The sequence below is a fragment of the Phocoena phocoena genome, chromosome 8 (assembly GCF_963924675.1).
Source record: "Phocoena phocoena chromosome 8, mPhoPho1.1, whole genome shotgun sequence".
Classification (NCBI taxonomy): domain Eukaryota; kingdom Metazoa; phylum Chordata; class Mammalia; order Artiodactyla; family Phocoenidae; genus Phocoena; species Phocoena phocoena.
This window is the reverse complement of record NC_089226.1, coordinates 63,525,503-63,548,271: the sequence shown is the minus strand read 5'-3', so window position 1 is coordinate 63,548,271 and position 22,769 is coordinate 63,525,503. Positions and strand designations below refer to the sequence as shown.

At 52.7% G+C, this 22,769-nt stretch overlaps 1 protein-coding gene across 5 annotated transcripts in view; it reads left to right on the top strand.

Moving 5' to 3' along the window:
- DENND2B (DENN domain containing 2B) overlaps positions 1–22,390 on the top strand; it is a 116,405-nt gene extending 94,015 nt beyond the window's left edge. For 4 of the 5 annotated variants that reach the window (XM_065883085.1, XM_065883084.1, XM_065883083.1 and 1 more), the window contains 9 exons: positions 1,070–1,147; positions 1,690–1,830; positions 5,648–5,796; positions 9,863–10,040; positions 10,336–10,377; positions 11,357–11,468; positions 12,232–12,471; positions 20,989–21,075; positions 21,610–21,644. In XM_065883085.1, coding sequence (XP_065739157.1) covers positions 1,070–1,147; positions 1,690–1,830; positions 5,648–5,796; positions 9,863–10,040; positions 10,336–10,377; positions 11,357–11,468; positions 12,232–12,471; positions 20,989–21,075; positions 21,610–21,644 — 1,062 coding nt within the window. Of the gene's footprint in view, positions 1–1,069; positions 1,148–1,689; positions 1,831–5,647; positions 5,797–9,862; positions 10,041–10,335; positions 10,378–11,356; positions 11,469–12,231; positions 12,472–20,988; positions 21,076–21,609 lie in introns of all 5 variants that reach the window. The other variant, XM_065883080.1, reaches the window with a different exon arrangement.
- Positions 22,391–22,769: the final 379 nt, after the last annotated feature.

The following is a 22,769-nucleotide window of genomic DNA, read 5'->3' as shown; positions in this document are numbered from 1 at the left end:
AGCAGGTTTGGAGACTGAAATAGCCCATCTGCATTTGCTTAGCAGCCTGCATGAGGGGCCAGCACCTGCTGCTCTGCTCCCTCCCTGGTCGGCCTTGCTGGGCACTCCAGGCCTCTGAGCCAGAGGCAGCCACAGAGCCCTGCCAGCCCCTGGCTGGAGAAGTCAACTCCTGTGGACTCACTCCAGCCTGCATTTGGGGGCTCCAGGCCTGGGGAGCTCTCAGTGCACATCTCCTTCAGCTGCCTACCTTTTAAATCCCCCTTTTACTTTGTTCTCCTCTGCTCTGTACATGCCTCTGCCCAGTCTCTTTGTGTTTCTTTCCCTTCCTTTCTGTCAGAAGACAGCATACTTTAGAGGTAATACAGCAAATCAGAGGCAGAAACAGACTCCTGGTTCCATGACTTCTATACATGACCTTGGACAATGGCTTAATAATTTTGAACTCAGTTTCCTCATCAATAAAAGGGGAATAATAATGCCTATCTAACAAGTTTTTGGAAAGTTCCAAGCCCAGGACTCAGATACGGTAAATATTCAATAAATAGTAGTTTGCTTCTCTTATCTGGTGTCAGTTTGCTTTCCTAGAATGGGGATGGATCAAGGAAGGGAGAAAAGAGCAATTGAGAAAAGGAATGTTTTGCAGAATGTCCCCTCTGGGAGGCAGAAGACCGCCTGGCTTGCTCCTAAGGATGTACACAAGTCCCTCCCTTACCACTAGGGGCCTGGGGATTTAGGGATATAAATCCACACATCACCCTATAGCCTCTGCCCAACCGCTTTGTCCTTTGCCAGCCCCCATCAGTGTCTTCCTGGGGGGGAAGGGCGGAGCCTGTGTAGAGCTTGGCAGGAGTCTGGTACCTTGGGCTGGAAGGCCCAGCAGAGGCTGAAGCCTGCCCCCAAAGAGTGACAGCCCTTTCCTTGGGGGCCTGGTTGAGTAGAGGTTTAGAAGAGGCCCAGAGTCTTCACTAGAAGACTGGCGCTTAGTCCCCAGTTCCCAAGGAAAAGGAGTCAGATATAGTAATCATGCGTTCTCTGTGTCTGTGTCTCTCTCCTCCTTGTCCTGGCCCAGCCAAGTGGGAAAGGGCCTCGGTTGCCAGAGGTATACTGTGTCATCAGCCGCCTTGGCTGCTTCGGCTTGTTTTCCAAGGTAAGAGGGCTCTGGCTTACTTCCCTCCCCCTTCCCCCAGCTGACAGCTCCCATAGGAGTATCTGCATGTGGCTTAGATGAGAAAACCACCTGTGTGTGTGTGTGAGAGGGTGAGAGAAGGCAAGAATGCAAGGGCAAGTGCAAGCGAGCTCTCCGACTCCCTCCCCATATACCAGCTCCTGCACCGGCAGTGTCTGCTAATGTCACAGCTCACCCTGGGCCATGGGCAGAGCTGAGTCCTTGGGGACAGAGACCCTGTGGGAAGCCAAGTGCCCAGGAACCCAACCTCAAGTGGTTTCTCCTTTGCCCAGCTACTCAGATCTTGGAGTCTGAGGCAAGGACTAGTTAGGGAGCAGAGCCGACACCGAGTGGCCAGGGAGACGGGAAGGGTAGGGTATGAAGCTCCTGGCGAGATAGTCCATCATCTCCCAGCTTTCGGCCCGGGCTGGTCAGATGCCAGGCTGCCCTCTTCTCTGCCCAGGAGGTAGGGGAGGGTGGCACCCTGACACCCTTCCTCTTTGGGCTGCTGGCGGTGGGCACAGGTCCTAGATGAGGTGGAGCGCCGGCGTGGGATCTCCGCCGCTTTGGTCTATCCCTTCATGAGAAGTCTCATGGAATCACCCTTCCCTGCCCCAGGGAAGACCATCAAAGTGAAGACATTCCTGCCGGGGGCTGGCAATGAGGTAGGGATTTCTGCTGCCTCTTCTCTCAGACCATGGACTGGGGCTGGCGTGGGACCTGCTGGGCCAAGGCTCAGTCTCCGGGGTGCCGAGCACGGCCTCTTCCTTGCTCAGCACATTTGTACACCTCACCAATGGGGGCTAAAAAGAGTGAATGGCAGAACTGTAATTGTTGCTCAGCTCTCTGCAGCTTCTAGGGGCCCTCCCTGACCTGTCTGGGCTAAACTGCAGGCCGCCTTTGACTCATTCATCAAATGCTGACAGAATATGTGCTCTCTCCCAGTCAGGGTCCCTGCAGACCTTGAGGCAGACTCATATAGTTAAAGAGGGGCACAGCTCGGTCCTTGTGGAGTTCATAGTCTAGTGGGAGAGACGGACACTAAATAAATACTTGTACATAGAAACAGATAACCCCTAAAAGTGTTAGGTGCCAAGTGAAAGCACAGAGTGAGAGTGTGTAACAGGATGTGCTTTAGATTAGGGGCCAGGAAAGCCCTCCTCTGAGGAAGTGACATTTTACTGGGGACCCAAGGTGAGGAGAGTCAACCAGATGAAGTGGGAGGAGGGAGACTGAAAGAGAAGGGTATGGGCGGGAGAGGATTATTCCAGGTAGAGGGACAGCATGTAAAAGTAAAAGTTGGGAAAGTGTGGACGCTTGCCAAGGAACGGAAAAAAGGGCCAGGATGGTTGAAAAAGGGAGTGAGCAGGGTGGATAGACAGCAGGGCCAAATCACAAGGTACCTGTAGGCCAAGTTCAGGGTTTTGGAATGTCTCTAAAGCAGGGTTATAAGATCCGAGGTATGATTTTAAAAGCTCACTCTGGCTGCTATGTAGATTATGGACTGGAGTGAAAACAGGGAGACCAGCTTGGATATGTTGCAGTAGTACAGGCAAGAGACGATCGGAGTTTGGATTAAGGTGTGGACGAAAAGGTGAAGAGAATAGATGGACTGGAGATGTGCTTTAGAATTAGGGTCAATAGCACATTGTGTTTGATTGGAAATAGGGAATAGTGTTGGGGAGATTTGAAGGCGAATTCCCAGTTTTCTGGCTTGAGCAACAGGCCAGCGGATGGAGCACCTGAGGGAGGAGGAGGCTTGTGAGGAGGAAGAGCTTGACTCCGTGCACGTTACATTCACGATGCCTGCGAGACACCCCAGAGAAGATGTTTAGTAGCAAACAGTGTAGACAGGGAAGAGAAGATAGTCCCGAGGGCCTCCAGCATTTAAAGGGCCTGCAGCAGAGGAGCAGCAGACCTGAAAACTAAGACAGGAGGAGTCCCAGGAAGCCAAGGAAGGGGCCCTCTCAGAAAGGAAGGGGAGGGCTCAGGCGAGGTCAGGATGAGGTGTGGCGGGACACCTTGAGTTTCAGAAACGGGGGCGGTCAGGGGGCCGAGAAGCTTGAATAGAGAGAGTTGAGAAGTGAATGGGGTTGAGAAGGGGGAAGAGCCTGTAGAGACAGCTTTTAAGAGGCTTGGCTGTGGGGAGAAATGGGGAAGGAAGGGGCAGTGGTTGAAGGGTCACGTGGAGCCAGGGGAGAGTCTGTTGAAGGTGGCTGTGGGGGGAAATGGGGAAGGGGCAGTGGTTGAAGGGTCACGTGGAGCCAGGGGAGAGTCTGTTGAAGGTGGTTGTCTGGGTGCTGGTGGGAGTGGCCCATCGGAGGAAGAGGTTAAAGCAGCAGCAGAGGGAAGGGACAGTCAGACTGTCAGTGAGAAGGCAGGGCGGTGGGATCCAGGGAGAGACTGGCTTTTCAGGAGAGAAGGGCACTTCCTTGTGTAACAGCAAGGAAGGGCCATGGCTTGTAGACTCTGGATTCTCATCTGATGGCTTCAGTTTTCTCAAAATGGAAAAGAAGGTCATCCTCCAAGAGTGAGAGGTGGATGTTGGGTTTGAGGAGAGGGAAGAAGAAATAACTTAGTTGCTGCAGGGAGTGGAGAGGGTCTGACTAAAGAAACATTGGGTTTGCTGGGAGTGGCGAATGCCATTTAAGGCCTTTCTTGTAGCATCTTTTCTCCCACGCTCTTTTGGAGGGACTTCCTGCTTCATGCATGACCTGGGGGCAGGACCACCGACCCTACCCTGAGAGCCCAGTAGCATGCCTGGGAGTCAGTCCTTCAGGATGGGGCCCAGCCCGCGCACCAGCCTCGTCTCAACGCTCTGACTTGACTCGCTTACTGTCCCTGAACCCTGCTTCCTTTTGCCTAGTAGACACTTCCCTTCTTCTCTCCTTGGACAACCAAGTTAAGCGTCTTGTGCTCTGAGCTGCTGCCCTGACCTCTCAGCCCTCTCAGCGCCCTGTGCAGATGTTAATGACGCCTTTCCCCTATCCTGACACGTAGCTGGTGGGTTGTGATGGTTTAGGCTCATTCAGCCTCACTGGACTGTCATCTCCTTGAGGGCAGGTGAATGAAGAGAGGCCCAGGTCCTGTGAGCTTCCTGTGTGAACTCTCACTCCCTGGAGGAGCCCAGACCCTCGGTGTAGTAGGAGTGGGGCGCTGACCGCATGCAGGCTCTCAGGAGGGAGGCTTGGGGGAGCTTCACGGTGACTTCTTCCAGGTGGGGCAAGGGCAGGAGGGGTGCAGAGGCCTCTGGCGTGATTGTGGTAAGGGATCCCTTCAGCGCACATTCACTGAGCACTTTGGGTGTACCCCACATCCTGCTAATTACTGGGCCTTCTGGGGCTTCGCCATCCGGTGGGAGAGACAAGAGTGTAAACAGAACCCTATAAAAGAGACACATCCTTAGGGCAACTTGTGCCCATGTTGCTGCTTCCCTTGGGCCCAGAGGGATGACTACTGAACTAGGAGTTAGAGCTTCACTTGTTTAGACTCTGAGGAACAAATGAGATAAGGCAGGGTAAAGCCTCTTGAGGAGGGCTCTGATACCATAGGGCTAAAAGAGGGTGTGCGTCTTCCCTCCTGGCTTTCAGGAGACCTACACATCTGTGCTGCCCACATATGCTGAGGAAGCAAGGGGAAGCCTAGGCAGGCCCGGGTGAGAGCTGCTTTGGCCTGGCCTGAGCGTCAGCACTTCCTGTTGCTCTCATTGCCAGGGTCAGTTGCCACCCTCCACCCTCATGACTGCCCCCAGGGAAGAGGTCCCTGCGCCACAGCACCAGCCTTCGGAGTGGCCTCGCAACCTCTCCGGAGGGAAGATTGCTAGGTCTGGCCCTGATAAAGAGAGTCCTGCTTCCTGGCAAGGTTGTGGAATAGCCAGCTTGTGTTTCCCTGTGTTTCCCTTGTCCCTGGCACAGGGATTAGACAAGCCAATAGAGATAGAGGCCAGGACAGAGCCTCTGGAAGGAAACTCTTTCTAGCAGGAAAGGGAGGGGGCATGGCAACAAGGACACTGGCACTGTCTGTCCAGAGATGGGTGAGCAGAGCCGCGTGGAGGGGCAGTGATCAGCTGTGGGGCTGGGCAGCGCGGAGCCAAGGCCTTTCCTTGGGGAGATGGGCAGGAGGGCAGGGAGGGCAGTGCAGATGAAGCTGTGTGGCTCCCTGCCTCCCTCATCTGTAAGAGCAGCCAGCTCTCCTCCCCCCTTTCCTGAGAGCCTGGCACATGGCTCTCCAGCTCCTTCCTTCCAGAGCCTCCCCCATGTTCAGTTAGCCCTGTTGCCCACAGGCTGGGCATCTGAGTACTGTGGGGGCAGAGCTGTGGTCTGAGTGGAGGAGGAGACTGGGTCTTACTACACAGTGGGGTGGGTTAGAGGCCTTGGGAAAGCAGGTGGGAAGGGGAGCCAGCTTCCGGTCGCTTTGCGTACGTCCCAGGAGTGGCACCCATCTGATCTGGCTTGCCCCACTTGCCCCACTGTTCTCCTGCAGGTGTTAGAGCTGCGGCGGCCCATGGATTCCCGGCTGGAGCATGTGGACTTCGAGTGCCTTTTTACCTGCCTCAGTGTGCGCCAGCTTATCCGAATCTTTGCCTCACTGCTGCTGGAGCGCCGCGTCATTTTTGTAGCAGATAAGCTCAGGTAGGGCCCAGCAGGTGAGGTGAAGAAGTGGGGGGGAGGCACATCCACTAATTGATCCAATGTGATTTACGAGCCCTAGTATATGCCAGCCAGTAGTATTTGTGCATGGGGTGTGTGTGTATGTGTATGTGTGCGTCTGTGTGTGGTGAGAGAAAGATCAAATGGAGAGGAAAGGTTAGCAAACCCGGGCAGAGAGGATGACTGAGGGAGCAGGGCTTGCGAGCACACAAGATGGCCGGGTTGAGAACCCAATGGAGGACTTGGCTGGAGGGAAAAAGACAGATGCTGCTGCTTTTGCAACGGCCAAGATTGTAGAGGTACAAATCTATTTATGTGGAGGAAGTAAGTAAGAAAGTAAGATTTCTAGCTGATGGCCACATTCCCTCTGGAGGGGGAGGCAAGGCCGCCTCTGTGGGATGCTGAATTTTAAGAGAGTGATGACCTTTAGGAAGAGCCACAGTGAGGAAGGGGCAAGGGCACTGACTAGGGATAGTATGAGGAGTGCTGAGCCATCCAGTGAGGGGGCCAGTGAGGGTGTCACCTGGAGAAGGCAACTGAATGGAGTGACCCAGGGCCAGGCCTGTGGGGATTTGCAGAGAAGGACCAGGTGAGGGTCTTGAGAGTGCTGGGGAGGACAGTGGTTGTAGGAAGGTTGGCCAAACTAGGAAAGGGAGAAAGAAGCCCAGGGACTGGAGATGTCATTGAGGCAGGGGAGCTGGATTAAGAAGAATAAGAAAAGAGCTGAACAGATCACAAGTCTTAGTCTGAAATGTTGGCATTTATGATTTTAGAGGCAGAGGAGGTCCAGATGGTTGTGGCCATGGGAGGGGGCGGCAGAAATGTCACTGGACGTGAGGTGTTCTGGAAGAGGCCGAGCTCTTCTAGGCAGCCAAGGTTTTTTTTCCTCTTTAAAAGAGCGTCTTAGGGCTTCCCTGGTGGCACAGTGGTTGAGAGTCCACCTGCCGATGCAGGGGACACGGGTTCGTGCCCCGGTCCGGGAAGATCCCACATGCCGCAGAGCGGCTGGGCCCGTGAGCCATGGCCGCTGAGCCTGTGCGTCCGGAGCCTGTGCTCCGCAACAGGAGAGGCCACAACAATGAGAGGCCCGCGTACTGCAAAAAAAAAAAAAAAAAAAGAGCATCTTAGTCCATTCAGGCTGCTATAACAAAATACCACAGACTGGGTAGCTTATAAACAACGAAATTTATTTCTCACAGTTCTGGAGGCTAGAAGTCCAAGATCAGGGTGCCAGCCTGGTCACGTTCTGGTCAGGGCCTTCTTCCTAGTTCATAGCTGTCGGCGTCTCTCTGTGTCCTCACATGCTGGAAGGGGGGTTCTTTTTTTGTAAGAACACTGATCCCATTCATGAGGTCTCTCATGACCTAAGCACCTCCCAAAGGCCCCATGTCCTAATATCATCATATTTGGGGGTTAGGATTTCAACAAAGAACTTGAGGGGACACAAACATTCAGACCATCGCAAAGGGTATATGTAGGGGATGGGACAGGCAGGGAAAGGATGAGATCTCGGCAACACATTGTATAATTTTTCGTCAAAGAACCCATCACGGGGGGGCAATCGTTTCTTTAGAGTGGTGGAATTAATTTAGTCATTTAGACATTTATTAAGCTATGTGCCATAACGTATACTAGGCACTGATATGAGAGGCAGAAAAGAAGAATCCTCGTCCTGGTTTGTCCCCCAATAAGTCCAGGATCCCTGGGGTCTTTCTTTTGTGTGCCTGAGAGGGTCATGAGGAAATGGACTCCCAAATGCCCTCACAGGGCATTGGCGCAGGAGCTCAGGGCCACCCTCAGCCCAGAAGAAGTAAAGAGGAGGAAAACCCAGAGCTTCTGGCTTTTCCAGAGAGAGCCAGGTTTAGAAAAGAAGATTGCCCTCCACTTCCCATCACAGCCTCAGTGTTTCTGTACACCACAGTTCTGTGTGTGTCATGGGCCCATCAGGCCTTGTGAAGGGACCGAGCCAGCAACCGGAACTAGCCAGCTATGGCAGCTCCCTGAGGCCCCGTCTGTGCCTTTCTGCCATCCGTGTTCACTGTCTGCCAGCAAAGCCCCCGCTACCCAGCTGTGAGGCTCTGGTCTGGTCAGACCTTGATGCCCCTAGCAGAGCCTGGACCCCGAGGTTTCTTTTCTTGAAAGTTCCACTCCCTTACCCAGGACAGAGCCTCCTCTTGGCCACCCCCGTGGCCCTCAGCCTGGCTCCAACAGGGCTGTGAATACAGTGATTGTTTCCTGTGGCTTCAGCTGCCTCTGAACACACTCCTGGACCATCTGGGGAGGAAAATACCCCAGGGCCCTGGTCTGGCCTGGCTCAGCATTCAAGTCCTGCCAATCTTGGGTCTTAGAAAAGATGTCTTCCCTGCTTGGGGTCTGCCTCTGACTGAAAAGGGGCAGAATAGGCAGCCCAGTGAGGGCACACAGGCCTGGACTGGGGTCAAGGCTCAGTAAGTCCAGCCAGCTCTTGTTCCGTTGCTCACCTTTTAGGTTTTCCACAAGTCTTTGGTCCCTCTGGCCTAGGGAGTGTGTGTGTGTGTGTGTGTGTGTGTGTGTGTGTGTGTGTGTGTGTGTGTGTGTGTGTGTGTGTGTGTAGGTGCGTGCGCGTCCACGTACGCATACACAGGCTCTGCAGTGGTCAGCCCTAAGGGTTGTACAAGCCTTCTGCCTCCCAGGCCCACTGTAAGGCATTGTGGAGCTGTGTTTCCTTTGACCCTGGACAGCCCCTTTCCAGATCTTTTTCAGATGGCTCTCCTTGGGGTGTGGGGAGCTGCTGTCCTTAGGGGAAGGGCTCTCAGGGCCAGGATACCTGTGTCTCTGCCTCAAGGCCCAGCAGTATTTTAGTTGTCCATGGGGTGGTAGGACAGCCAAGCAAGGCACTGGCTGCCAAAACGCTTGTGAACGTCCCCCGAGGTCCTTCTGGAAAGGAGGGGTTGTTTCTGTCATGGATTGGAACCATGTTCTCTGACTGGTGGGCATTAGTCATGAAAGGGTGAGAATCCCTGTTGGAGCTGATCAAGTGGAGCCCAGGGCTTTCATAGCTAATAGGTGGGGCCCATAGATGTGGAGAGACAGGGCGGGAAAGGCAGGCTTGAGAATGAACTTGACTCTGGGCCTCTGTCTCCTCATATGTAATATGGCCCTTAGGGGAGTGCTTTCGACTCCTCTCCTGACAGGGGGATGGTTAAAGCCAGATGTGTTGACTGGTGACCCATACTATCCCTCAGCACTCACTTCTGTGCCTTCTAGTTAGCATCGGGGAGATTCTCCTTCCAGTCTCCCACTGGTCGTTCTGCTTGGCCACCCAGCCCTGTGGTGCTGGAGGCCTGGAGCCCCCCTCTAGGCCAAGAGAAGGATGACCCCACTGAGGCCTCTGGCTATGTTTTGGAGCATGAGAGGACAGATGGGAGTGGTTAAGAATGGTGCCAGCCTCACCTCAGTCAGTGGTCCTCAGTCAGACCACTTTTTCCAATTAGGAGAAGGAGGAATGGATAGAGAAGAAGAATGGTAGAAGTAACACTGGGCTGGGAGACAGGAGAACTGGTTGTGTCCCAGGTGTGCCACTTATGACCAGACTGACCCTGGGTATCAATGGCCTCAGCTGTAAAATGTGGACCTGATAAGATGACCTTCCAGCTGTAGGACCTTCCAGCTCTTACTATGAATTTGTGATCAACCCTTGCTCAGGTTACCTTTGTACTCCCTGGCCTGAGCTGATACTCCCACAGTAAGTCAGGCCCACCTGTGCATTTGGGTGGCTCTTGGGGGTGTGTATGTGTGTTCAAATGTTGCTGTGTACCTTTATGACTGTTTCTAGGTAGAGCCACCAAAGAGGGTAGCGCCATTGTCCCTGAGGTCCCGAGCAGTGGCAATGTGGGAGCTTTACCAGTCTGCAAGATCAGACCCAGGCCCAAGACTCCTTAGCATTTTTGTGGCACTGGGAGGTTTAACATGAAAGGATGTCCTGAGCCTGGCCCAGCAGGCTGTAACGCCCCTTCCCCGAAGGTGCTGGGCCTGGGCTCAGTGCTTTGTCTGTCTGTCTGTCTGCCAGTACCCTATCCAGCTGCTCCCATGCGGTGGTGGCCTTGCTCTACCCCTTCTCCTGGCAGCACACCTTCATTCCTGTCCTCCCGGCCTCCATGATTGACATCGTCTGCTGTCCCACCCCCTTCCTGGTTGGCCTGCTCTCCAGCTCCCTCCCCAAACTGAAGGAGCTGCCTGTGGAGGAGGTGGGCCACCTGGGGAGCCAGCAGCGGGGGTTGGGGGGGAGGTTGGTGTGGAGGAAGGAAGGGACAGAAGGAACAGAAACCCCCAGGAGGGGTGGGGGTGGGGGCCCGAGGCTGCTGGGATCTTCTCCTTTGTGTACCCAGCTCTTATCCTTTATCCTTGGGAGGTCTTTCCCTGGCTGGAGTTATTCCTGTTATCTGACCCTGGGAATCCAGGAGGGCTGGAGGCCTGGAGGCCTGGGAAGGGCACTACAGGGATTCATATCGTGAATCACCGTCCCTCGTGACTCTTTCTCAGGCACTGATGGTGAATCTGGGGTCTGACCGATTCATCCGACAGGTAAGAGTGGGACGCTGCAGAGCATGGCCTGACCCAGGGTGGGTGCTTGTTTGATGCAGAGCACCCAACACTGTCACACACACGACTCCACCTTCACAGCCTGATTGTTGAGCCCTCTGGGTTCCACATTCACAGAACAGACAAGGGTAGAAAGAAGCTGGTCTGAGAAGTCTTGACCTCAGCAGGATCTGCTGTTCTGGTCGGCATCGTCAGCTTCTGGAAGGCAGTGTGAGTGTGTGAAGAACATGGCCTGGATCCAAAGGCTTGACCTCTGCCCTCTGCCCCCTCTGAGACACATGATCTTGAACAGGCCTCTGAACTTCTCTGAACCAGAATTCTCATCTCTAAAACACGCATGGTGATAACACCTGCCTTGAAATGTTGCTGGAGGATTATACATGACACACAGAATGCAGTGGAATGTAAAGGTTTGCAATCATTGTCAACTTCAAAAAGCCTCTGTTGGTGGTGGAAATCCTCCTGGCTCTCTATAAAGGAACACAACCCAATGTAGCCTTTGGGAATGTAGTCTGTTACACACCACTGACAGAGCTACGACTCCTGGGTACGAACGTCACGATGCAGACACTGAACCAGAATACAGAGACAGGCACAACAGCCTCGCCTCACGCCTGAGACACAGGCTGGGCCACAGTCTCCCCTCCCCCAGCCAACCGTGCTTCCCCCCTGGAGCCGAAGATGGAGGAACTGGGGAGACTTCATCGTGGTGCTGGGGTAGGAACCCCTGTTGGTCCTGGGCAGTGAATGCCACCTGCTCCACCACTTTTTATCTTTGTGACCCTGGCCAAGTTTCTTAACCTCTCTCTGAGCCTCAGCTTCTTATCTTAAAATGAGGTTGATAATAGTATCAGGGTTCTTGGGAGAATGAAATGAGATTATATATTCAGGCTCTTCAAACAGGGCTGGCACGAAGTCAAGTGCTCAGTCAGTGTCACTGTGCGGTTTCCTTCTCCTGCAGATGGATGACGAGGACACGTTGTTACCTAGGAAGTTGCAGGCGGCTCTGGAGCAGGCTCTAGAGAGGAAGAATGAACTGATCTCCCAGGACTCTGACAGCGACTCCGATGATGGTGAGTGAGGCTTGCCCCAGGCAGAATCAGTTCTGGTCCCAGACTCCCTCTGCTCTGGGCCTGGGCCTGGGCCTGGGCCTCATGGTGCTTGGACCCTGATTCTATGCACCAGACCCTTCTGGCTAGTGAAGCTCAGATATGGGACCTTGGTCTCACTTTAGCCTAGAATTCTCTAGCCCCACTAGTGTGGCTCTAGGAGTTGTGGCTTGACTGGGTCTGAGGGGAGAGAAATAGTGTGGTATTTTATCAGAGGGAGTTCAGAAACTTAAACATTGGGGCTGCTTCTAGGGTGGCCCAGGCTACAGAGCTACCTCTTGCCTCTAATTCTCTACCTCAGGAAGTTTGGGGAGAAAAACCCTGAAGACAGTTGGCAACCGCAGAGACTCTTCTCGCTGACCGGACACTAGTTATTCCTCCCTCTCAGGCCCTGCCTCGAGCCACTGCAGGAGATGGAGGGAGCTTCCTCTTCCTGTGAAGCCAGGGAAACCACCGAGGGTGAGGGTGTGTGGGAAGTGGCGCTCTGGTCCCTAATCTCCATCTTCATTCATCCAGCAAGTATTCCCCAGCTTCCGTGTTCAGAGCAGAGTTTCCGACCTCCTGGCTCAGGAACGAGTTACAAGCCTGGGAGCACAAGAGCTAAGGTTTCAAGAACAGAGAAGTGGTTCTGGCTGGAGTTCCGTCGAGGAGAGGGAGACACCACCAGCTGGAGGCTGGGGATGCAGGCTCTTGACCTGAACCTCAAAGATTTTCTCTTCTCTTCCAGAATGTAATACCCTCAATGGGCTGGTGTCAGAGGTGTTTATCCGGTTCTTTGTGGAGACTGTTGGGCACTACTCCCTCTTCCTGACCCAGAGTGAGAAGGGGGAGCGGGCCTTTCAGCGAGAGGCCTTCCGCAAGTCTGTGGCCTCCAAAAGCATCCGCCGTTTTCTTGAAGTTTTTATGGAGTCTCAGATGTTTGCTGGCTTCATCCAAGACAGGGAGCTAAGAAAGTGTCGGGCAAAGGGTAAGGCCAGAAGAGCCTGGGGTGGGGGGTTCTGGGGGGATGTCAGGAGTCCTCCAACTTTTCTGCGACCCGCCGGGCTGAGTAGCCAGGCACTGGTGAGCTTCCATCAGGAAGCTCTTGAGTTATTAGCCAGGGCAGGCCTCCTAACATCCCTTTTCTTCTGAGAGAGACTGCCAAGGGCACCTTCTCCTCCTGCCCCAGTACATGCATTCACAAGCCTGGGCACAGGCTGGAGCCACGTGGCAAGAGTGGGGCTTATCTCCACCTGTCCCCGCAGCATTCACAGGTCCTTCCTTACTCAGAGAAAAAGACCAGACTGTGCAGTTTGGGGAGCCCTGAGAATCCAGGCTTGAGAAAGCCCTTGACGAGAACTGAGCTAGCTCACTGTCTTAGGTTGCTGACAGTCCGCCCGCAGAGTACAGAGGTTATCTTACCTCTGTTCCAGGCTTGAGAAAGCCCTTGAAGAGAACTGAGCTAGCTCACTGTCTTAGGTTGCTGACAGTCCGCCCGCAGAGTACAGAGGTTATCATCATCTTACCTCTGTTCCAGGCTTGAGAAAGCCCTTGACGAGAACTGAGCTAGCTCACTGTCTTAGGTTGCTGACAGTCTGCCCGCAGAGTACAGAGGTCATCTTACCTCTGTTCCAGGCTTGAGAAAGCCCTTGACGAGAACTGAGCTAGCTCACTGTCTTAGGTTGCTGACAGTCCGCCCGCAGAGTACAGAGGTTATCATCTTACCTCTGTTCCAGGCTTGAGAAAGCCCTTGACGAGAACTGAGCTAGCTCACTGTCTTAGGTTGCTGACAGTCCGCCCGCAGAGTACAGAGGTCATCTTACCTCTGTTCCAGGCTTGAGAAAGCCCTTGAAGAGAACTGAGCTAGCTCACTGTCTTAGGTTGCTGACAGTCCGCCCGCAGAGTACAGAGGTTATCATCTTACCTCTGTTCCAGGCTTGAGAAAGCCCTTGAAGAGAACTGAGCTAGCTCACTGTCTTAGGTTGCTGACAGTCTGCCCGCAGAGTACAGAGGTCATCTTACCTCTGTTCCAGGCTTGAGAAAGCCCTTGACGAGAACTGAGCTAGCTCACTGTCTTAGGTTGCTGACAGTCCGCCCGCAGAGTACAGAGGTCATCTTACCTCTGTTCCAGGCTTGAGAAAGCCCTTGACGAGAACTGAGCTAGCTCACTGTCTTAGGTTGCTGACAGTCTGCCCGCAGAGTACAGAGGTTATCATCTTACCTCTGTTCCAGGCTTGAGAAAGCCCTTGACGAGAACTGAGCTAGCTCACTGTCTTAGGTTGCTGACAGTCCGCCCGCAGAGTACAGAGGTCATCTTACCTCTGTTCCAGGCTTGAGAAAGCCCTTGACGAGAACTGAGCTAGCTCACTGTCTTAGGTTGCTGACAGTCCGCCCGCAGAGTACAGAGGTTATCATCTTACCTCTGTTCCAGGCTTGAGAAAGCCCTTGACGAGAACTGAGCTAGCTCACTGTCTTAGGTTGCTGACAGTCCGCCCGCAGAGTACAGAGGTTATCATCTTACCTCTGTTCCAGGCTTGAGAAAGCCCTTGACGAGAACTGAGCTAGCTCACTGTCTTAGGTTGCTGACAGTCCGCCCGCAGAGTACAGAGGTCATCTTACCTCTGTTCCAGGCTTGAGAAAGCCCTTGACGAGAACTGAGCTAGCTCACTGTCTTAGGTTGCTGACAGTCCGCCCGCAGAGTACAGAGGTTATCATCTTACCTCTGTTCCAGGCTTGAGAAAGCCCTTGACGAGAACTGAGCTAGCTCACTGTCTTAGGTTGCTGACAGTCCGCCCGCAGAGTACAGAGGTCATCTTACCTCTGTTCCAGGCTTGAGAAAGCCCTTGACGAGAACTGAGCTAGCTCACTGTCTTAGGTTGCTGACAGTCCGCCCGCAGAGTACAGAGGTTATCATCTTACCTCTGTTCCAGGCTTGAGAAAGCCCTTGACGAGAACTGAGCTAGCTCACTGTCTTAGGTTGCTGACAGTCAGTCTGCCCGCAGAGTACAGAGGTCATCTTACCTCTGTTCCAGGCTTGAGAAAGCCCTTGACGAGAACTGAGCTAGCTCACTGTCTTAGGTTGCTGACAGTCCGCCCGCAGAGTACAGAGGTCATCTTACCTCTGTTCCAGGCTTGAGAAAGCCCTTGACGAGAACTGAGCTAGCTCACTGTCTTAGGTTGCTGACAGTCAGTCTGCCCGCAGAGTACAGAGGTCATCTTACCTCTGTTCCAGGCTTGAGAAAGCCCTTGACGAGAACTGAGCTAGCTCACTGTCTTAGGTTGCTGACAGTCCGCCCGCAGAGTACAGAGGTCATCTTACCTCTGTTCCAGGCTTGAGAAAGCCCTTGACGAGAACTGAGCTAGCTCACTGTCTTAGGTTGCTGACAGTCAGTCTGCCCGCAGAGTACAGAGGTCATCTTACCTCTGTTCCAGGCTTGAGAAAGCCCTTGAAGAGAACTGAGCTAGCTCACTGTCTTAGGTTGCTGACAGTCAGTCTGCCCGCAGAGTACAGAGGTCATCTTACCTCTGTTCCAGGCTTGAGAAAGCCCTTGAAGAGAACTGAGCTAGCTCACTGTCTTAGGTTGCTGACAGTCAGTCTGCCCGCAGAGTACAGAGGTCATCTTACCTCTGTTCCAGGCTTGAGAAAGCCCTTGAAGAGAACTGAGCTAGCTCACTGTCTTAGGTTGCTGACAGTCCGCCCGCAGAGTACAGAGGTTATCATCTTACCTCTGTTCCAGGCTTGAGAAAGCCCTTGAAGAGAACTGAGCTAGCTCACTGTCTTAGGTTGCTGACAGTCAGTCTGCCCGCAGAGTACAGAGGTCATCTTACCTCTGTTCCAGGCTTGAGAAAGCCCTTGAAGAGAACTGAGCTAGCTCACTGTCTTAGGTTGCTGACAGTCCGCCCGCAGAGTACAGAGGTTATCATCTTACCTCTGTTCCAGGCTTGAGAAAGCCCTTGAAGAGAACTGAGCTAGCTCACTGTCTTAGGTTGCTGACAGTCAGTCTGCCCGCAGAGTACAGAGGTCATCTTACCTCTGTTCCAGGCTTGAGAAAGCCCTTGACGAGAACTGAGCTAGCTCACTGTCTTAGGTTGCTGACAGTCAGTCTGCCCGCAGAGTACAGAGGTCATCTTACCTCTGTTCCAGGCTTGAGAAAGCCCTTGAAGAGAACTGAGCTAGCTCACTGTCTTAGGTTGCTGACAGTCCGCCCGCAGAGTACAGAGGTCATCTTACCTCTGTTCCAGGCTTGAGAAAGCCCTTGACGAGAACTGAGCTAGCTCACTGTCTTAGGTTGCTGACAGTCAGTCTGCCCGCAGAGTACAGAGGTCATCTTACCTCTGTTCCAGGCTTGAGAAAGCCCTTGAAGAGAACTGAGCTAGCTCACTGTCTTAGGTTGCTGACAGTCCGCCCGCAGAGTACAGAGGTTATCATCTTACCTCTGTTCCAGGCTTGAGAAAGCCCTTGAAGAGAACTGAGCTAGCTCACTGTCTTAGGTTGCTGACAGTCAGTCTGCCCGCAGAGTACAGAGGTCATCTTACCTCTGTTCCAGGCTTGAGAAAGCCCTTGAAGAGAACTGAGCTAGCTCACTGTCTTAGGTTGCTGACAGTCCGCCCGCAGAGTACAGAGGTTATCATCTTACCTCTGTTCCAGGCTTGAGAAAGCCCTTGAAGAGAACTGAGCTAGCTCACTGTCTTAGGTTGCTGACAGTCTGCCCGCAGAGTACAGAGGTCATCTTACCTCTGTTCCAGGCTTGAGAAAGCCCTTGACGAGAACTGAGCTAGCTCACTGTCTTAGGTTGCTGACAGTCCGCCCGCAGAGTACAGAGGTCATCTTACCTCTGTTCCAGGCTTGAGAAAGCCCTTGACGAGAACTGAGCTAGCTCACTGTCTTAGGTTGCTGACAGTCTGCCCGCAGAGTACAGAGGTTATCATCTTACCTCTGTTCCAGGCTTGAGAAAGCCCTTGACGAGAACTGAGCTAGCTCACTGTCTTAGGTTGCTGACAGTCTGCCCGCAGAGTACAGAGGTCATCTTACCTCTGTTCCAGGCTTGAGAAAGCCCTTGACGAGAACTGAGCTAGCTCACTGTCTTAGGTTGCTGACAGTCCGCCCGCAGAGTACAGAGGTTATCATCTTACCTCTGTTCCAGGCTTGAGAAAGCCCTTGAAGAGAACTGAGCTAGCTCACTGTCTTAGGTTGCTGACAGTCCGCCCGCAGAGTACAGAGGTCATCTTACCTCTGTTCCAGGCTTGAGAAAGCCCTTGAAGAGAACTGAGCTAGCTCACTGTCTTAGGTTGCTGACAGTCAGTCTGCCCGCAGAGTACAGAGGTTATCATCTTACCTCTGTTCCAGGCTTGAGAAAGCCCTTGAAGAGAACTGAGCTAGCTCACTGTCTTAGGTTGCTGACAGTCCGCCCGCAGAGTACAGAGGTTATCATCTTACCTCTGTTCCAGGCTTGAGAAAGCCCTTGAAGAGAACTGAGCTAGCTCACTGTCTTAGGTTGCTGACAGTCTGCCCGCAGAGTACAGAGGTCATCTTACCTCTGTTCCAGGCTTGAGAAAGCCCTTGACGAGAACTGAGCTAGCTCACTGTCTTAGGTTGCTGACAGTCCGCCCGCAGAGTACAGAGGTTATCATCTTACCTCTGTTCCAGGCTTGAGAAAGCCCTTGACGAGAACTGAGCTAGCTCACTGTCTTAGGTTGCTGACAGTCAGTCTGCCCGCAGAGTACAGAGGTCATCTTACCTCTGTTCCAGGCTTGAGAAAGCCCTTGACGAGAACTGAGCTAGCTCACTGTCTTAGGTTGCTGACAGTCCGCCCGCAGAGTACAGAGGTTATCATCTTATCTCTGTTCCAGGCTTGAGAAAGCCCTTGACGAGAACTGAGCTAGCTCACTGTCTTAGGTTGCTGACAGTCAGTCTGCCCGCAGAGTACAGAGGTCATCTTACCTCTGTTCCAGGCTTGAGAAAGCCCTTGAAGAGAACTGAGCTAGCTCACTGTCTTAGGTTGCTGACAGTCCGCCCGCAGAGTACAGAGGTTATCATCTTACCTCTGTTCCAGGCTTGAGAAAGCCCTTGAAGAGAACTGAGCTAGCTCACTGTCTTAGGTTGCTGACAGTCAGTCTGCCCGCAGAGTACAGAGGTCATCTTACCTCTGTTCCAGGCTTGAGAAAGCCCTTGAAGAGAACTGAGCTAGCTCACTGTCTTAGGTTGCTGACAGTCCGCCCGCAGAGTACAGAGGTTATCATCTTACCTCTGTTCCAGGCTTGAGAAAGCCCTTGAAGAGAACTGAGCTAGCTCACTGTCTTAGGTTGCTGACAGTCTGCCCGCAGAGTACAGAGGTCATCTTACCTCTGTTCCAGGCTTGAGAAAGCCCTTGACGAGAACTGAGCTAGCTCACTGTCTTAGGTTGCTGACAGTCCGCCCGCAGAGTACAGAGGTCATCTTACCTCTGTTCCAGGCTTGAGAAAGCCCTTGACGAGAACTGAGCTAGCTCACTGTCTTAGGTTGCTGACAGTCTGCCCGCAGAGTACAGAGGTTATCATCTTACCTCTGTTCCAGGCTTGAGAAAGCCCTTGACGAGAACTGAGCTAGCTCACTGTCTTAGGTTGCTGACAGTCTGCCCGCAGAGTACAGAGGTCATCTTACCTCTGTTCCAGGCTTGAGAAAGCCCTTGACGAGAACTGAGCTAGCTCACTGTCTTAGGTTGCTGACAGTCCGCCCGCAGAGTACAGAGGTTATCATCTTACCTCTGTTCCAGGCTTGAGAAAGCCCTTGAAGAGAACTGAGCTAGCTCACTGTCTTAGGTTGCTGACAGTCCGCCCGCAGAGTACAGAGGTCATCTTACCTCTGTTCCAGGCTTGAGAAAGCCCTTGAAGAGAACTGAGCTAGCTCACTGTCTTAGGTTGCTGACAGTCAGTCTGCCCGCAGAGTACAGAGGTTATCATCTTACCTCTGTTCCAGGCTTGAGAAAGCCCTTGAAGAGAACTGAGCTAGCTCACTGTCTTAGGTTGCTGACAGTCCGCCCGCAGAGTACAGAGGTTATCATCTTACCTCTGTTCCAGGCTTGAGAAAGCCCTTGAAGAGAACTGAGCTAGCTCACTGTCTTAGGTTGCTGACAGTCTGCCCGCAGAGTACAGAGGTCATCTTACCTCTGTTCCAGGCTTGAGAAAGCCCTTGACGAGAACTGAGCTAGCTCACTGTCTTAGGTTGCTGACAGTCCGCCCGCAGAGTACAGAGGTTATCATCTTACCTCTGTTCCAGGCTTGAGAAAGCCCTTGACGAGAACTGAGCTAGCTCACTGTCTTAGGTTGCTGACAGTCCGCCCGCAGAGTACAGAGGTCATCTTACCTCTGTTCCAGGCTTGAGAAAGCCCTTGAAGAGAACTGAGCTAGCTCACTGTCTTAGGTTGCTGACAGTCCGCCCGCAGAGTACAGAGGTTATCATCTTACCTCTGTTCCAGGCTTGAGAAAGCCCTTGAAGAGAACTGAGCTAGCTCACTGTCTTAGGTTGCTGACAGTCTGCCCGCAGAGTACAGAGGTCATCTTACCTCTGTTCCAGGCTTGAGAAAGCCCTTGACGAGAACTGAGCTAGCTCACTGTCTTAGGTTGCTGACAGTCCGCCCGCAGAGTACAGAGGTTATCATCTTACCTCCGTTCCAGGCTTGAGAAAGCCCTTGAAGAGAACTGAGCTAGCTCACTGTCTTAGGTTGCTGACAGTCTGCCCGCAGAGTACAGAGGTCATCTTACCTCTGTTCCAGGCTTGAGAAAGCCCTTGACGAGAACTGAGCTAGCTCACTGTCTTAGGTTGCTGACAGTCCGCCCGCAGAGTACAGAGGTTATCATCTTACCTCTGTTCCAGGCTTGAGAAAGCCCTTGACGAGAACTGAGCTAGCTCACTGTCTTAGGTTGCTGACAGTCTGCCCGCAGAGTACAGAGGTCATCTTACCTCTGTTCCAGGCTTGAGAAAGCCCTTGACGAGAACTGAGCTAGCTCACTGTCTTAGGTTGCTGACAGTCCGCCCGCAGAGTACAGAGGTTATCATCTTACCTCTGTTCCAGGCTTGAGAAAGCCCTTGACGAGAACTGAGCTAGCTCACTGTCTTAGGTTGCTGACAGTCAGTCTGCCCGCAGAGTACAGAGGTCATCTTACCTCTGTTCCAGGCTTGAGAAAGCCCTTGACGAGAACTGAGCTAGCTCACTGTCTTAGGTTGCTGACAGTCAGTCTGCCCGCAGAGTACAGAGGTCATCTTACCTCTGTTCCAGGCTTGAGAAAGCCCTTGAAGAGAACTGAGCTAGCTCACTGTCTTAGGTTGCTGACAGTCTGCCCGCAGAGTACAGAGGTTATCATCTTACCTCTGTTCCAGGCTTGAGAAAGCCCTTGAAGAGAACTGAGCTAGCTCACTGTCTTAGGTTGCTGACAGTCCGCCCGCAGAGTACAGAGGTTATCATCTTACCTCTGTTCCAGGCTTGAGAAAGCCCTTGAAGAGAACTGAGCTAGCTCACTGTCTTAGGTTGCTGACAGTCAGTCTGCCCGCAGAGTACAGAGGTCATCTTACCTCTGTTCCAGGCTTGAGAAAGCCCTTGAAGAGAACTGAGCTAGCTCACTGTCTTAGGTTGCTGACAGTCCGCCCGCAGAGTACAGAGGTTATCATCTTACCTCTGTTCCAGGCTTGAGAAAGCCCTTGAAGAGAACTGAGCTAGCTCACTGTCTTAGGTTGCTGACAGTCTGCCCGCAGAGTACAGAGGTCATCTTACCTCTGTTCCAGGCTTGAGAAAGCCCTTGACGAGAACTGAGCTAGCTCACTGTCTTAGGTTGCTGACAGTCCGCCCGCAGAGTACAGAGGTCATCTTACCTCTGTTCCAGGCTTGAGAAAGCCCTTGAAGAGAACTGAGCTAGCTCACTGTCTTAGGTTGCTGACAGTCTGCCCGCAGAGTACAGAGGTTATCATCTTACCTCTGTTCCAGGCTTGAGAAAGCCCTTGAAGAGAACTGAGCTAGCTCACTGTCTTAGGTTGCTGACAGTCTGCCCGCAGAGTACAGAGGTTATCATCTTACCTCTGTTATTTCATCAGCTCTGCTCACTCTAGGGCTTTTTCATCTCATCAAGACCTTTCTAACCTCAGGGTTATTATTTCTTCTGCCCACTAATACTGTCCCTTTAGTGTAACAAACCTTTTGAAACAACATGGTAGTGTGGTCTAAAAGGAGCTGGAGAAGGTGCCCACTTGGGGGCAGCTCTGATACGAGGAGTGGCATCCTCACCATAATGCAGCTCAGGAACGTGCACTGGGAGGCAAGGGGCTCTTGCCATTAGCAGTGAACATGGGCCAGTCTGATGAGCCCAGTCTGAATGGATGAGCCAGTCTGAATTCTGGCAGGATGCTCTTATAATTGCAGACCTTTGGTTTCCCCCTTTTTGGGATCTGTGCCCTTTGGTCCCCCTCCAGGAGGCCTCCCCTTCCCTTCCTCCAATGACTGTTCTCTTCTCTGTTCCTGTTTCTCCTCTTCCCCAGGCCTCTTTGAGCAGCGAGTGGAGCAGTATTTAGAGGAACTGCCAGACACTGAGCAGAGTGGAATGAACAAGTTTCTCCGCGGTTTGGGTAAGTAGGTTTGTCACTAATGAGACATATTCAGCAAGAAGGGAGGGACTGGGGGAATCTGTACCCCAAACTACTCTAAACCCATGCCAGTGGGTATTTATATCGGGGCCGTAGACAGAACAGGAAGAGATCTCATAGAGCCTCACCTAGGTCAGGTCTTCCTGGGTGCACTCCTTCCTGAGTGAGCACAAGGGCCATTAGGACCAGTGAGCTTTCCTCGAGGCTATAAGGGGTCTAACTACAAAAGTGGCAGCACCAGAGTGCCCTTCAAAGAGCTGAGCCAACTAAATAACAGCATCATAGCATGTCTCACTTTAAAAGGAAAATTGAGACCGAAGAAGTTAAATGGCTTGCCCAAAGCCATACATGATTAATACCAGTGCTCTAATTAGAGCTCTAGAGTGTTTTCACCATCCTGGATCATACCTAGCTGTAATCCAGTCTTTCTAATCCTTCTCTCCCACTGAGAGGGTTAGGGCTGTTGGAAGAGATGATACTGAAACATTCTCACTCTTGCCCTCCTCTGGCCCACAGGGAACAAAATGAAGTTCCTCCACAAGAAGAATTAAGCCCCCTTTCCCAGTAACAAGAGTCCAGTGCCTTGCAGAGCCTGGAGCCTGGGGAGGGGGCCCAGCCTTGGACCCTCTGGGCTGCTATGGCTGCTCTGCCCCCACAGACCCCACCCTCCAAGCCAGCCCACCTCTGCCTTCACAATATCCCAGGATACTGTTTGTAAATAATCTGCTGTAAGCTTTCTTATCTGTTTCCGTAAGGAGCAGAGAATCCGGTAGATATTTGTGTATCCCCAAGAGGCCGGGTGCTTCCCTGCCCTGCCCAAGCACGGATGACGTTTTGCTGGGTGCTGGCGACTGGCCAGTTACGTGCAGCTGACTGTCTCAGCCGAACCACTGATCTTCCCCTGGAGGCTCCTGGCCTGCCTGCCTAAGGCCCCTGCTGCCAGTCTCGGGCCCTGGAGAGCAGATGCTGTCTTGTTATGTACAGGACTATTTTTTTTTAATCTTAGAGCTTCTATTTTTTTCTAGTAGTCCCCCTCCCCTAATCTCTGTTTCTGAAAGGCAAAGGCCAATCAACGCCCGTTTGCAGCATGGTACCAGGCTCTTGGGCCTGGCCTTCTCCTATTCCTCCCACCTTTGTGATGGTCAGTGAGTCATGGGAAGCCCACCCCCCAGCTCTGCTAGTGTTCTCTGGGCCCGGCTCCCACTCAGTGGTGGCCATGATGCGGTACAGGGCATCCCTCCTTCCCATCATCTACGGGTGTTCTCAATAAACAGTGTATAGTTGTTTGGGCCCAGAGCCCCATGTGTTTCTTGGCTTTATTATCTAGAGTTCTCTCTCCAGGGGGATGGGCTGAGGCAGACCCATCAGGGATGAAACACCTTCATGCAGGGAACTGAGTACTTGATTTAAGAGTTTAGCTTTAGTGTGGGTCACTGACCTCCCCTGAAATTGAGTTCTCTGGCCCGAGCTGTATGACTGCTCTTAGAAGATACCTAATCATTGCTCTAGCTCAGCTTCCCTCTCCAACAGCTAACTGTTCAGATCCTATGTGTTTCCAGTGATGGAAAGAATGTTCATTGCCCCTTGGCTCCACTATTAGGTGAATCTTGACATCCTCCTATTCAGTATGAAGCCCTTAAGACATCATTGGGTATCTTAACATTGGTGGAGTCAAG